Source organism: Chrysochloris asiatica, unplaced genomic scaffold (genome assembly GCF_000296735.1).
Source record: "Chrysochloris asiatica unplaced genomic scaffold, ChrAsi1.0 scaffold00049, whole genome shotgun sequence".
Classification (NCBI taxonomy): domain Eukaryota; kingdom Metazoa; phylum Chordata; class Mammalia; order Afrosoricida; family Chrysochloridae; genus Chrysochloris; species Chrysochloris asiatica.
The window spans coordinates 7,111,846-7,126,202 of NW_006408567.1; the positions used below are offsets into that span (position 1 = coordinate 7,111,846).

A 14,357-nucleotide genomic window follows, 5' to 3' on the forward strand; every position below is an offset into this window, starting at 1 on the left:
AATCCCTGCGACACCACAATGCCCTGGGGATAAGGAGGCCAAACATTCAAAATGACCATCTGAAGACAGTCCCTGCTACATCAAACCTTAAACCTGCCACTCAGGATGTTTCTTATTTTTAGTAACTTCTAAATATAGACTAAGGCTGTGGTCCAAACTGCTTATTAAATAAAAAGATTTTTTTTTTTTAACTGTTGTCTATTTTAACTGCAGCTGTCTCTGAAGAGTGCTTTATCTCTGTCTCATTATTGAGCAGTCTTTCAGGTTATTTAATCCTTGTTTACAGACCTCCCCTTTTATCTTTCAGTTGAGTGGGGAACCGGAAACGGAAGCTACCAGAAAGCAGACAGGCTGAGACCCAGCCTTCTCTTAACAAGTCAGTCCAATAGTGCACAGAGTATTTGCGAATTCCTCTGGAATTTCTTACTAATTTTGAAACCAATATCAAAACCTTTCATTTCAGAAAAATAAACACTGTGACTTTCTTTTCATGCTTCCTTCTTAAACCAGTTTGATTATCAAAGCCTGAGCAAACTTTGTTCTGAAGGACTAGGCCCCCAACAACGTATTAAGTCAATATTGCTGCTAGTTACTGTTCAGTTCATTCTGACTCATGGCGACCCCTTGTGTGTCAGAGTAGAACTGCTCCAGAGGGTTTTCAATGCTGTGATCTTCCAGAAGCCAGGTTTGTCTTGCAAGGCAGATGGCTCCGGGTGCATCAAATGCCAACTGTTCAGTCAGTAGTAAAGCGCTTAATCATTTGTGCTACACAGGGATGTAAAAACCCAAACTACCCTAAAATGTAAGTCTAAGGACAGGAACTGTGCTATAGTTAGCATTATCCTTCCAGCTCCTAGATCCATGGTTGTTGTTGTTGTTATGTACCATGGAGTACATTCCGACTCATAGTGACCCTGTACAGGGTTTCCAAGGCTGTAAATCTTTACGGGAGCAGAAAGCCTCATCTTTCTCCTGTGGAGCAACTGGTAGTTTCAAACTGCTGACCTTGTGGTTTGCAGCCTGATTCATAAACACTATGCTACCAGAGCTCCTTCGTTCCATGGTTGGCACACAGTAAAGGTTAGGAAATGTTTTCCAAGTTATAAACATTTAATTGGAAGAAACAAAGGACTGCTCTGAGAATGATCCAAAACTCACAGTTTCAGGGTCACTATGAGTCAAAACCAACTCACGGCACTTAACCTAAGTCTTATACAATGTCGGGTTCCATAAAACAAGCATATAGCCTCCAAAGGTGACTGGTCTGAAGGAGGTAATGCATGGAAGGATGTTAACAGTCTGATGGTTCATTTAAAATTTCATCACATAAAAGATGCAATGGTAAACCAGATACATGGAATATACTTAAACTTTTGTAAAACAGATACATATACACATTACGTTGTTGTTGTTGTTAAGTGCCATCGAGTCGGTGCCGACCCATAACGACCCTGTATCGGGTTTCCAAGGAGCAGCTGGTGAGCTTGAACCACCGGTTTTGCAGACCAAACCAACTTTGCAGTCTGGCGCATTAATCCATAGTACCACACCATACACAAATATGAACAGGCTTCAAAAAGTTTATAGAAAAATGGAATCAAGAGACAGTAGAATTTTTCCACAAACTTTTTGAAACTCCCTCATATATTTTTAAATCTTTTTCATTTTAAGTAAGTTTAAAAAAACAGACACAAAAATTCCATTTCCCACAAACTTTTTGAAGCCCCTTCATACAGACAGATATATGGTGCTGTGGGCTAATGCTCTGGATTGCAAAGCCGGCAGTTCAAGCTCACCAGTCACTCACTGGAAACCCTATACAGGGTCACTATGGGTTGGAACTGACTCGACAGCACTTAACAATAACAAGATACACAATTAAATTTTTCTCTTTAAAAAAAAAAAAAATATATATATATACCAAAATATTAATTGCAACTATCAATTCAGTGGTATAATTCTCATCTCCCACATGGGTGATCTGGGTTTGACTCCAGCCGATGACCTCAAATATAGCCACCACCCAGTTGTCAATGGAGGTCTGCATGCTGCTACGATGCTGAACTGGTTTTAGCAGAGCTTCCAGACTAAGACACGTTAGGAAGTAAGGTTGGACAGTCTGCTTCCAAAACATATCTGCTCCCTTAAGAATCACAAGAGTCCGAGCCACAAGTGACCACGAGGATCACACAGGACGTGGCAGCGATTTAGTCTATTATACACCAGGTCACTTTGATTTAGGTTACTCAATAGCAGATTATGACAACAACAATCTTTAAAGGAACAAATTGTGAGCAATTTCAGTGGCCATTTATATAAGAGATCCAACTGAAACACGGGCAGGTAGTAAACATTTTCAGGTTTGCTAGACATACAGTCTCCATCACGACTAGTCAACTCTGCCAATGTAGCAAGAAAGCTGCCACAGACAATCCACACTAGAACAGCATGGCCATGTTCTAATAAAACTTTATTTACAGAAACAGGCAGCAGGAATGGATTTATAGCCTGTGGATTGTAATCTGCCAATCCCTCCCTGCTTTACAGCCACGGCCCGCAGAAAGGGCTCAGAAGAATAAAAGCCAAAGAAAGATGACCACAAACTATAATTTGTAGTATGTACAACCAGGCCTTTGGAGTCCTGGTGTGGTGCTGTGGATTAATGGGCTAGACTGCAAAGTCGGTTTGAACTATGAGGTCAGTGGTTCAAGCTCACCAGCCACTCTCCTTGGAAACCCTATCTAGGGTAGCTATGGGACAGAATTGATTGTACAGCACTTAACAACAGCATCCAGGCCTTATAATAAAAGCCTTTAAGTAACCTCATCAGGGAGTCCTCATGTGGCGCTGTGGATTAATGAGCTGGACTGCCAAGTCGATTTGAACTGTGAGGTCAGCAGTTCAAACTCACCAGCTGCTCCTCAGAAACCCTATACAAGGCTGTTATGGGTCAGAATTGACTCCACAGCACTTAACAACAACAATCTCATCAGGTACAATGGCCTACATTCAAAGCCATTATAGAAACAACTGCATCTGTTAACTGAGTTTTAAGGGATCAAGCCTGACATCTTGTGGTCACATACAAGAACAGTCTTCATGGTCTGAGTTCCTTTTATTTAGGATTTAGAAATTCACTGGAGCCATTTCTAAGGGATTTGGGCTGGGAGGTGGTGGGGGAGGCGGGTTGCCACAATGACTTAATCAGATAGGAAGGCCTATTGTTAAGCACTCTCAAGTTGGTTCCGATTCATAGAGACTCTGTGTAGGGTTTCAGAGGAGCAACTAGTGGTCTGAACCACGTACCTTGTGGTTAGCAAATCAGTGCTGATTCTATAATGCCACAGAACCTATGACTGTCTTAAGCCTTAATTTGCCAAAGCCTCAAAGGGAGTCATTGAGCAAAGAAATGAACCTTAAAAGTTCATATGAAGCCAAGCTGAAGTAGGTCATTTGAAAAACAACAGCACAATAAGAATATCTGAAATACTTACACTCAAACTTTGAAACTGAAGACTTATTTTGAATCCAAGTCTTACGAAAGGAAGCTCTGGTGGCACAGTAGGATAAGCTTTTTGGCTTGCTAACCTCAATGTTGGCAGTTCACACCCACCAGCCACTCTGAGGGAGAAAGATTAGGCAGTCTGCTCCCCTAAAGACTGACAGTCTCAGAAATCCTATGGAGCTGTTCTAGTCTGTATAAGGTTACTATGTGTTAGAATCAACTCAATGGCAAGGGGTTCAGGTTCTTTTGGTTTGTTTGTTACAAAGGAAAAATATCTCCAGAACCCCAACTAAGTAAATCAACCCAAATGTTTTTGTTTTATTTAAACAAGTTTTGGATTTATTATCCAAATTTCAAAACTGAGAGATTTCACACATACACACACAAAAAAATAATAAACTTTAAAGTACCTGAAAACACATGAAGGCCTGCACTGGCCCTTCAATAATCAATAATAAGTGGAGCTGATGACAAACTTCTCCCAAGGTCATCTAACACTTAAGCAAATCATTGTCCAAACTCATTTGTTACCAGGTGGTCTTCTAAAAGGAATCTGAGTTTGCAACTTCTAAAAGGATTAAAACTAATATATGGGGTTCTGGTGTGGTAACATAGGTTGACAGTTTAAACCCACTACAGTGTGGCTATGAATTGGAACCAACTTGACGGCACCTAACAGTAACCTGTGTAGCACCTTGCACAGTGCCTAGAATGTGATTCAATAAATGTAGCTATTATGTTTATTTTCCCAGAAGCAATGTGAGAAAATTACGTGCTCTAAAATTAGAAAGACCTGAATTTGAATCCTGACTCTGTCATTAACTAGTTCCATGGCTTTGGGAAAGTGACTGGATTTCTCTGAGCCTCAGTTACCAATATGTCAATATATTAACTATTTCAGGACTCATGTCAGGCATCTAGCACCATGCCTGGTATAGAACAGGTACTCAGTAAAGGAGTTATAATTTCATTAAGTGTTTTTTAAGTGACTAAAGAAATATATGACCACCAGAAGATATTATGTGACATTCTTTGTGCAAAAGTATGATATCAAATATAGTAAATTATTAGAAGTCTTATTTTTTTTTTTTTTTTTTTTTTGAGAGTTTAACCATCAGTCCTCTTTAACCCCAATTTTTAAACCAGATTATGGAAAAGTATGAGTATGTGATGCCAATCTATACAACTGACTTGTGCAAACAGTTCCTTGTTAAGTATGATTGGAGTACCTGTGAAGCAAACCATGTGCTGAGCACAGAGGCAATAAAGATCAAGGAGACAAAATCCAGGCCCAGGAAACAAACGCAGGAAAGAGAGAGGCAAGGCAGGAAGCACCATACAATAAGGTGAGGGCCCAGTGAAAGCATGTTTGAAAGGAAGGAAGACAGAGTCAGCCCTGTGGAGTCCCAGGGAAGGCTTCCCAGGACAGGTAGCATCCAAGCAATTTCTTTTAGAATGAGTACAAGGCGACCAAAGGAGAGGGGAGGACAAGTATAAACAGGAAGCGCAGCATATGGGGTAAGGCAGGGGGTTCCGCTGCTGGGCTCCTGTTCAGACTTGAAGTGGCAGGAGCCCAGAAGACAAATACACAAGACAAGAAGTTAGGTAAATGTCCATTCTGGGCATCCCAACACATGCTGCCTCTCACACAGTGGGGAAAGCAGGGGTGGGCACTTTAGAGATGGTGACAAGGATGACAGGTAGGAATCTTATCTGGTTCCTAGCTCTGTGTCCACCTATCTGATTCCAAAGCTAAGAGACAGTGAGTTCTCCAAAATAACAAACAGTAGCCACATTATAAAACTTTTCATGTGCAGCAGGAAGATTTCTAGAAAAGCAGTCATTCAAAGAGAAAAAAAAGTTCCCTGCCTCGTTGAGATTCTGATGGGAAGTTCCCACCCAGGTATCAGAGCATCCCACACATTTCACACCACCTGGCCCACCCAGGCCAGTCCCCTAAATGGGCATGCACACTGAAGCCTGCCAAGTCTTCGGCTGGCCTGGGCTCAGACATGCCCCCAACACCACACACAGTGGGATACCTGGGTTGCTGGTGAGAAAGGCAAGGGGGCTCTCGCTGAGGTCCGAAGAGACGTCCACGCGGTGGGGCGGGCTCTCCAGCAGCTCTACTCCTCCGTCCAGCTCAGGGTAGGTCCTCACCAGGAGGCCCAGAGACGGTTGTGTGAGGAAATCTTTGAGCACAGATGAAGTGAGGGTGCCAGCAGTACGATTATTGATCTCAAGAATCTCATCTCCCGCTTTCAGACCTGCCAACGCAAGACGGAAATCTTTTAATTTCAAAAAAAGAAAGAAAGAAAAGCATCATCAAATCAGATCATAGCATCTCAGAAGTTCTGCTGCAAAGAGTACACCAAGCCCCAGGTGCTGCAAACAGAGGCTGTAGTGTCCAGGAGAGACAAGTAAGTGAAAACAGGGGCCCCAATTTCAGAACGTTCTACAAGGTTACACCATGCCTAACCTGCCCTGAATACAAGGGACCAAAACCTACTCACTGTTCTTTCTTATATGTGTTCTAAACATCTGGCAAATACTCTTCACAAATGCTAATTCTGTGATCCTCCTCCAAATGTTTTGAGGAGGAAAAGAAGGAAACAGACTCTGATTGCTGAAATCAGTATGTTTTGTATATACTCAGACCACAGTGCACACATGAGGTGCAACCTAGATTCCACTTATCATGTGTCCGGAACCTACAACCACGGAAGTCCCTCTTATACCATTCACAAACCACAGTTTACAGAATCAAATGCTATCATTTCCTGCCCTTTGTTTTATTGTATCAGGGTCTGGACAGGGGAAGAGGGGATATGAATATCTTTTGGTAGGTCTTGCAAAGCCTGCTGGGTGAGTTGCCACAGTTTGTGACCTACAGAAGTAGCCAGGCACAAATCCAGCCTAGAAAAACAAAAGGTTGTGACTGTCCCTCAGGACAGTTCAAACTAGTATTAAATAAAAAGTCCAACAGTTTGAGAAGGGAGAAGTGAGGGAGCAGCATGAAAGGAAATAAAGTATTTGGCTAAGAAAGGCGTCCCAATTTGGGTGAGTCACACACCCACGGCCACCTTCTACTTCAGTTTCCAAAATATCTGAAATCAATTGTCTATCATAAAATGCTCCCAGAAACATTATGGTGGGGTGGAAATGGAAGAAAAATGTTTGTCTCCAAAATAAGAAAGTGAAATGATTGAGTTCTGGAAAATTAACCATTCCATTTTTAGGTACAGGTTTTTGGCATCAGAGTATTTGAAGTGAAAATACATGTGACAAGTAGGCCTTTTTTGTTCTGTCTGTAACTCACTTTTGAAGACGGTTCTTTTGGTTAGATATCCCGCTGTTTTCCAGTCAATTCTGACTCGCAGTGACTCTGTATTAGAAGCGCCATACGGACAAACCACAGAAAGCATTAAAAACCAAAAACATCCAGGTTTACTATTCACTGGTGGGGTAGGGAGCTATAGTGGGCTGAAGACCCTAAAAGGATATGGCTACATCTCAGAACCTGTGAATTCAAACTTATTTGGAAAAAAAGGTCTTGGCAGATGTATATAAAGACCCTGAGATGAGGTTACTCTGTATTACCTGGGTTGGGCCCTCAATCCAAAGAGAAGCATCCTTGTAAGAGAACATAGAGCAGGACACACAGAAAAGGAGAAGATGGAGGTAGAGACTGGTATCATGTAGACGAAGGCCAGCAACACATGAAGCAACCAGGAGCTCAAAGAGGTAAGGAAGGATTCTCTCCTTAGAACAAACTTATGGAAGGAACACGGTCCTGCTGACCACCTTGATTTTGGACTCCTGGCCACCATAACTGCAAGAGAATCATTCTCTTTTCTTTTCAGCCACCCAGATTGTGATAATTTGTATGGTGGCCATAGGAAACTAATGCAGGGACATCTCAGTTAGTGATTCTCAGTATTAATAAGTAAGAGGAAGCAGTGGCCCAGTGATGGTAAATAACACAGTCCTTCACCAGGGTCTTCTGGTCTCAGCTTCATCAGTTATAGGTTGAACTGTGTATCCAAAAATGATATGTTTAAGTCCTAACCTCTGTATTTGTGAATGTAACCCTATGGAGAAACAGGCCTTTAATATCTTGGCTTCTATATTTTTGTTTTAAGGGAACCATGGTGGCAAAGTTGGTCATGTCTTGGGCTGTGAACCGCAAGGTCAGTCGCTCCAATCTGCCAGTCACGCCACAGGAGAAAGATGAGGCTTTCTGCTTCTGTAAAGATTTACTGTCTTGGAAACCCTATAAAGAGTTGGAACCCAACTCTATGATGGAACCTTCTTGAACGCACATCACAACAACATATTTTGGTTTTAGGTTATCACCTAAATTAAACAAGGTCATAACTGGAGTACAGTGGGTCCCAATCCTAATCCCTTCCAAAAGGTGTCTTATAAAAGAGAATGATAAACACAAAAACAGAGTTGCAGGAAGAGGTCATACGACAACAGATGCATTCAAATCAGCAAAGAAGTGCCTGTAGCCACCAGAAACAAGAGAGGCAACCCTCAGAAGGAGTCCACCTGGACAAACTCCTGAATTTGGGCCTCAGTAAAGCCTTGAAACCCTATATAGGGTCGTTATGGGTCAAAACTGACTTGATGGCATTTCACAACAAAGCCTCCAAAGAAGGATTTGGCAAAGTGGCAGTTTATCAGTGGGCTCAAGCGTGGCAATAATTGTGAGGTTGGCCCAAGACCGGGCACCTAACAACAACATCAAAGCCTCCAGAAATTGTGAGAAAAACGTTTGTCCTTTAAAGCCACTCATTCATGGTATTTTCTCATGGCAGCCATAGGGCACAAATACAGTCGTGTGTAAAAAGAATACTGAAGGGACTTGTACACAGATTAGTAAAATTTAAATACACAAGATGGAAAACTTCTGGAGAGATGATGGCAGGTGTTGGGGTGGTACAACCGACCAGTAGTTTTTATCTAATTCTAGGGTTCTCAATTTCAAACAATTTAGACAGGATGTGACTGAAACTGTGATGACGGATTTCCCCCGTGCCACACCAACTGTCACACTCATCTTGTTAAAAGAGATAAACATCAGACTTTGGGTTTGGAAGGGAATAAACGCTGTCACCTCAATTCTTGGCTGAGCTACAGTTCAGTGAGTGCATCAGACTGTTCTGCAGGATGCATTTGGCCAAGAAAGCATGAAAGTCTTCTGCTACTATAGCCTGCAGTGGAATTGTCACTGTGACTTTACCTCCCCTTTGCCACACCTTTGACATTTCTATGCAAAGGCAAGGCTGTAGGTTACACTATTCCAAGGTTAACAGCAGGGGATGATGTAACCTGCACAGGTGGTTAGTGAGCCAGGAACCACCCAGAGCTCAGCTGTGACAGGACACAGAAGAAAGTGGAGCAGGTTGGCACTCTCTCATTTTCCTGGCTGCTCCACTCAGCAGGTCCCTAACAGAGCAGACACAAAGTACAATGCAAGCACAAGTGAGCTCAGATGTGTTACCCTTTTATACTAAACAGCTAGTATCTCACGGCCTGGATAAAACAAAATCCCACAGCACGAAGAAGGAAACAAAGCCTTCAAATGCCACTCTCATTTTATTCTTGCTGTGGGATTTAGTTTCATGCAGGCAATGACAAGGTAATACCTATTGGGAGAAGTAGGTTGGATTCAAACCAAACCCATGGCCATCAGGTTGATTCCAACTCATAGTGACCACATAAAGGGTTTCCGAGACTAAATCTTATGGGACAGACAGCCTCATCATTCTTACATGGGGCAGCTGATGAGTTTGAACCACTGACCTTGCAGCCAGCAGCCCAACACCTAATCCACAGGGCCACCAGGATCCCCATGCCCACCTGGAACATCAGAATGTGACTTTATTTGGAAATAAGATCTCTAAAGATATGAATACATTAAGACAAGATCACATTAGGCTTAGGACAAGCCCTAAATCTCATGGCAGGCGTCCTCATAAGAGAGCCATGTAGAAAGGAGTTGAAGACTTAGGGGTCCCCAAGCAGCTCAGACTGTACTCGGAGTCCTTGAGACAGGCAGGGCATAGCAAGAGCAAGCTTTCTAATGGGTGCAAGAAAGCTGGATTCTGAACTGGTAGGTCCTCAGCCTTCAAAATGATTCCCTAATGAATGGAAACAACAGAACATTTGCCTTGAAGAAGCTTTGCAGACTTAAGTGATGACCAATGTCAACTTGACCAGTAGAAACAAACCACAGAGGGATTGTCCAAAATGTTCTGTTCTAGAAAGACCCCCAGGCTTTCCATATCATACTAGATGGTGGGGAAGGACTACCATTTATAAAGAGAAGGAAACTTCCAGAAAGCTTCATGGAAACAGTCTCCGAATCAGATTTAATTGGTATTTGAACATTCAAGACTGACATTTCTTTCTTACCTGAGGTTATTCAATAAAATTCACTGTAAGGATTTACAATGTCTTTATACATTTCAATATCTTTACACATGAAGCTGATGGGCACATTTTCATCTTTTTCACCCACCACTTGGAGAACCCCTTCAAAGAGATTTTAAAGAGACAGACAGAGAAACATTCATTGATTTACCATTCTTTGAAGCTAAACCAGTTTCCTTCACACTGTTCACGTAGAGTCTTCGAACGCCATCTTCTTCCACAGAAGAAAGCGAGAAGCCTATGAAACACAAAAGTAGAATGGTAGAACTTATACCCTCCGTGTATGCAGCAATTAACAGGAAATACCTGCTGTGCACTAAGCATGCTTCATGTCTGGGGTTATACTTTGAAGAGATTGTTTTTCCTTGTTCATATTGTCTTACAAAGCAGAAAAAAAAAATGTATTTTTAGATCACTCTGAAAGAAGTCACTACTTGTACAAACAAATATTACAGAGTACACTGCATACCAACTCTCACTGCAGCTTTATTTCCAAGAACAAAATGGTGGAAACAACCCAAATGTCCATCAACAGATAAATGGATACAAAAACGGTGGTATGTATACATACGAGGGGGTTCAAAAAGTTAATTAGAAAACATTCAGCTCAGTGAAATAAGCCAAGCTTAAAAGGACAAATACTGTGTAGATAAAATATCTAGGTCAGGAAATGCATAGTGACAAAAGTTTATCATCAGTGGTCAGGAAAGAAAGAGGAATGGAAACAGGAAACACAAGGAAGGCAGGGGAGTAAGCAATGTTACATTCAGGAGGATTCTAATCAATGAGAGACAGCAAAATGTATATGAATTATTGAATGAAAAACTGATGATTTGCTCTGTAAATCTTCTCCCAATTCACAATGCAAAAAGGTTTTTTTAAAAAAAGTATAGAGGAATCAAATTTTTTAAAAAAGTAATGTATCAGTGGCTATCTGGCAGGGGATGAGGTAGGGAGCAATGAGAAGCTAATAAGTGGTTTTTGTTCACTTGCTTTTTTAAATAAAAGGAGATAAAGAAATAAAGAGAAGTGGTGACCATTTAGTTAAGTGGCTGTAATTGACTATGAAACTTGCACTGGGAAACTGGGGACAATGTATGATGAGTCTGATGGACAATTCTGACTTCTCAACTTCATAAGAAAATCTCCATACTAGGAAAGAACATGTCCATAATAAGAAAGGTTTGAGAAGAATAGTAGCACCAGGCTTCCTTTTGAAGAGCACACAGTGGAAGTCAAACAATGGCAACATGAAAGAAGTGACTGACACCTGAGCTTTGCAGTCAGATTCACACTGAAGGACACCCACTGAGAGGACACACAGACTATGGCATCTTTCAGCGTAAAGAAGGACAGTTTTCGGCACATGCTGCTATGCACACATGATTGTGGGTTCTAAGAACACCCCGAGGGGCAGCCTCCATATCAAGAGGATAGGAATTTGCACACTAGGGTGAAAAAATGAAACAATTATAAACATAGCCTACAGTCTCGGAAACCCTGTACAGGGTTGCTATGGGTTGGAACTGACTTGAAGGCACTTAACAACAACAACAACATTTACAAATGGAGTCCTGGTGTGGCGCTGTGCATTAATGCACTAGACTGCAAAGTCGTTTTGAAACAAAGTCGGTGGTTCAAGCTCACCAGGAGTTCCTTGGAAACCCTAAACAGGGTCGCTATGGGTCAGAACTGACTCAAGGGCACTTAACAACAACAATATTAACAAATGTAAAGAAAACACCCTGCAGCTGTATTTTTTTGGGATAAATGAAGAACACACAATCATTTTAACAGCTCATTCACAAAGTCAGTATGTTTTCTTCTTTTAAGTAAGAAAAGCAACATTGATAACTCTCAGCAAACAAATCTAATCTAGTCCAAAATTATAGTCAATGGAAAGAACAGAGGAAAATTATTCTATATAAATCCAGTGTATCTGCTCAACCAGAAGGGTTTTGGTTACAAAGACTGAGAAGCATCTTGAGTACCAACTAGGAAAACAATCATGAGGATGAAAGAAGCAATGAACACTGACTGAAGAAATCAAACTCATATGAGAAAGAGCCAGAATACCCTTCCTACTGACATGAAGGGTCAAAAGAAGTCATGAGAACAACACATACAGCATCCTGAAAACTGAAAATTCAGAACATGGGACAAATGCAGATAACTACAAATGAAACACAAGACCAAAAACATTGTTTCAGAAGTACCCTGATAAAGAGAACTGCTCACTAAAATACAGTTGCTGCAGTAATGCATTCTTCTACTCCAAGGCAGTCTAAGGATTCATGCTTAGTGGTTATGTAACTATCTGAATTGATTTTGGCAGTAAGGTGTAAGAGCTACTGTACCAAAGTAGGAAGAGGGGCAGAGTTAGAAAACAAGCGTGAGAAATTAAGCATGTGTTAAAATCTTTACAGCTCGGTCAGTCACTTAGAAATTTAAATCACATTTCCCTCCCTGAAGTGTTTTAAAAGACAGAATTGGTTTTGTAAACCTCTGGGTACATATGTGTATTTGTGTTTGTGCTAGTAACTTGGACATGTCCTGAACTCGTATATACCAGAAGTCACACTTAGAAAACTGCTAGTGTGCTAGATGTGTTTGTTAAATCTGTTTTGGGGACCATTGGAATAGATAACAACTCAATGACCCATGCAACAGAGAACTGCTCCACAGGGTTTTCTAGACTGAAATCTTTACAGGAGTGGATTGTCAAGTTTTTTTTCCTACTGGGTGGGTTCGAACCACCAACCTTTCTTAGCAGCCAAATACTTAACCATTGTGCTACCAGGGCTCCTTAGTTGTTGTTGTTAAGTGCTGTCGAATTGGTTCTGACCCATAGTGACCCCATATACCCTAGGACTCTAGGTTCCTTAGTGTTAGACACAAATAGGCTGGATTTAGGATCCTTGGTAGCTTTTGAGGTCTGAGGCATGGAGGTCTCTTAGAATCGAGGGACTCATTAGCCTCCTTGATCCATACGCTGTTTGTTGAACACCTTTATGTCAACTTGAAATCGAGACTGCGCATTGAGGACCTTTTATAACAATATGACATTGTCATACTATCTAAGCATGGGATTTTGTATTTTACAAAAGCAGTGATGGTCCATGACAAACTGGAAATTAGAAACAAAAAAGTTCCTCTTCACCTCAGGAAGTTCGAGAAGAATTGTTTACAATACCTTTCCAGGTTGAGGTCTGGTGCTCCATTAACACCCTCAGGGTAATTTGTAAATAGTTTCTGTGAGCAATTAAATTATTGTAATCAAGGAGTCCTGGTGTGGAACTACAGGATAAGCACTGGACTGCTAACTACAAGGTCAGTGGTTCCAACTGCTCCTTGGAAACCATATACAGGATGAGTTGGCACTGACTCGAAGGCACTTCACAACAACAATAAAGAAGACAGTGATTTTATATGTATTTGTTACTTCTGAGAAAATGGTTTCTGTGAGGAATTTAATCAATGTAACAAAGAGTATGGTGATTTTATACCTATTTGCTACTTCTGAGTCCAAAGACACTCAATATTAGAATTGAATTCCAATGTAAACTGCAGCCTTCTCCTGCTATTAGCTATCATAACCAGATAAAACAGTTTCCATGGAGTCGGCTCCAACTCATTGTAATCCCATGCAAATCAGAGTAGAACAGTATTCTGTGGAATTTTCAATGGCTGGTTCATTTTGTTTGGTTTTTAGAAGTTGCTCTCCAAGTCTTTCTTCCAGTGTGCCACTAAGTGGACTCAACCCACTAACCTTTTGGTTAGCCTCCAAGTGCGTTAATGGTTTGCACCACTCAGGGACTCCTGTTACTAGCTACGATGTACCCTACTTGACAGAAATTATGTAATGGAGAGAAAAGAAGAACTGTCCTGGAGCTTCTTCCTTTGCAAAGTCCAGACCCTTATTTATATCACTGCTACCAATTAGGACTTTAATTCCTGAGGTCACACTTGTGCTGTAAAATAGATTTTTCCTAAACACGTGTCCCTGGCCATCAAAAACATCATTTTGGCTTGATGATATCTTTAGTTTTAAGGCCAAGAGGTAAACAGCACAAATGTAAGCAGCTAGAGGTTGAAAATCAAATCCCCTTCCTTAGACAGAAAACTCTTATTCATTACAAGATGAATACCTGTGGGAGATCTCAGAAGGACTATAATATTCGCTGCTCTGTATGGGTCTGAAGAATTCAAAGGCTAAAAAGGTGAATGCCTTCAAGTGAGCATATATAGCCTCCTTTATGTCTTTCACCAGAAATTTCTACCACATAGAAGGACTCTGCTGTCTGCCCCCTAGGGATAAGCATGACCATGTGATTGGCTATTTTGGCCAAAGAACTGGAAGTGACCTAGCACCTGGTCTGCCACAGTCTCCTTTCTCCTCAGCAAAATGACA

At 41.3% G+C, this 14,357-nt stretch overlaps 1 protein-coding gene across 2 annotated transcripts in view; it reads right to left on the reverse strand.

Annotated features, from left to right (window-relative positions):
- Window positions 1-14,357, reverse strand: part of TIAM1 (T-cell lymphoma invasion and metastasis 1) — a 180,944-nt gene that overhangs the window by 70,146 nt on the left and 96,441 nt on the right. For both annotated transcript variants that reach the window (XM_006862526.1, XM_006862525.1), the window contains 2 exons: window positions 10,098-10,184; window positions 5,548-5,772 (listed from right to left, as the gene is read on the reverse strand). In XM_006862526.1, the coding sequence (XP_006862588.1) occupies window positions 5,548-5,772; window positions 10,098-10,184 (312 nt within the window). The remainder of the gene's footprint in view (window positions 1-5,547; window positions 5,773-10,097; window positions 10,185-14,357) is intronic.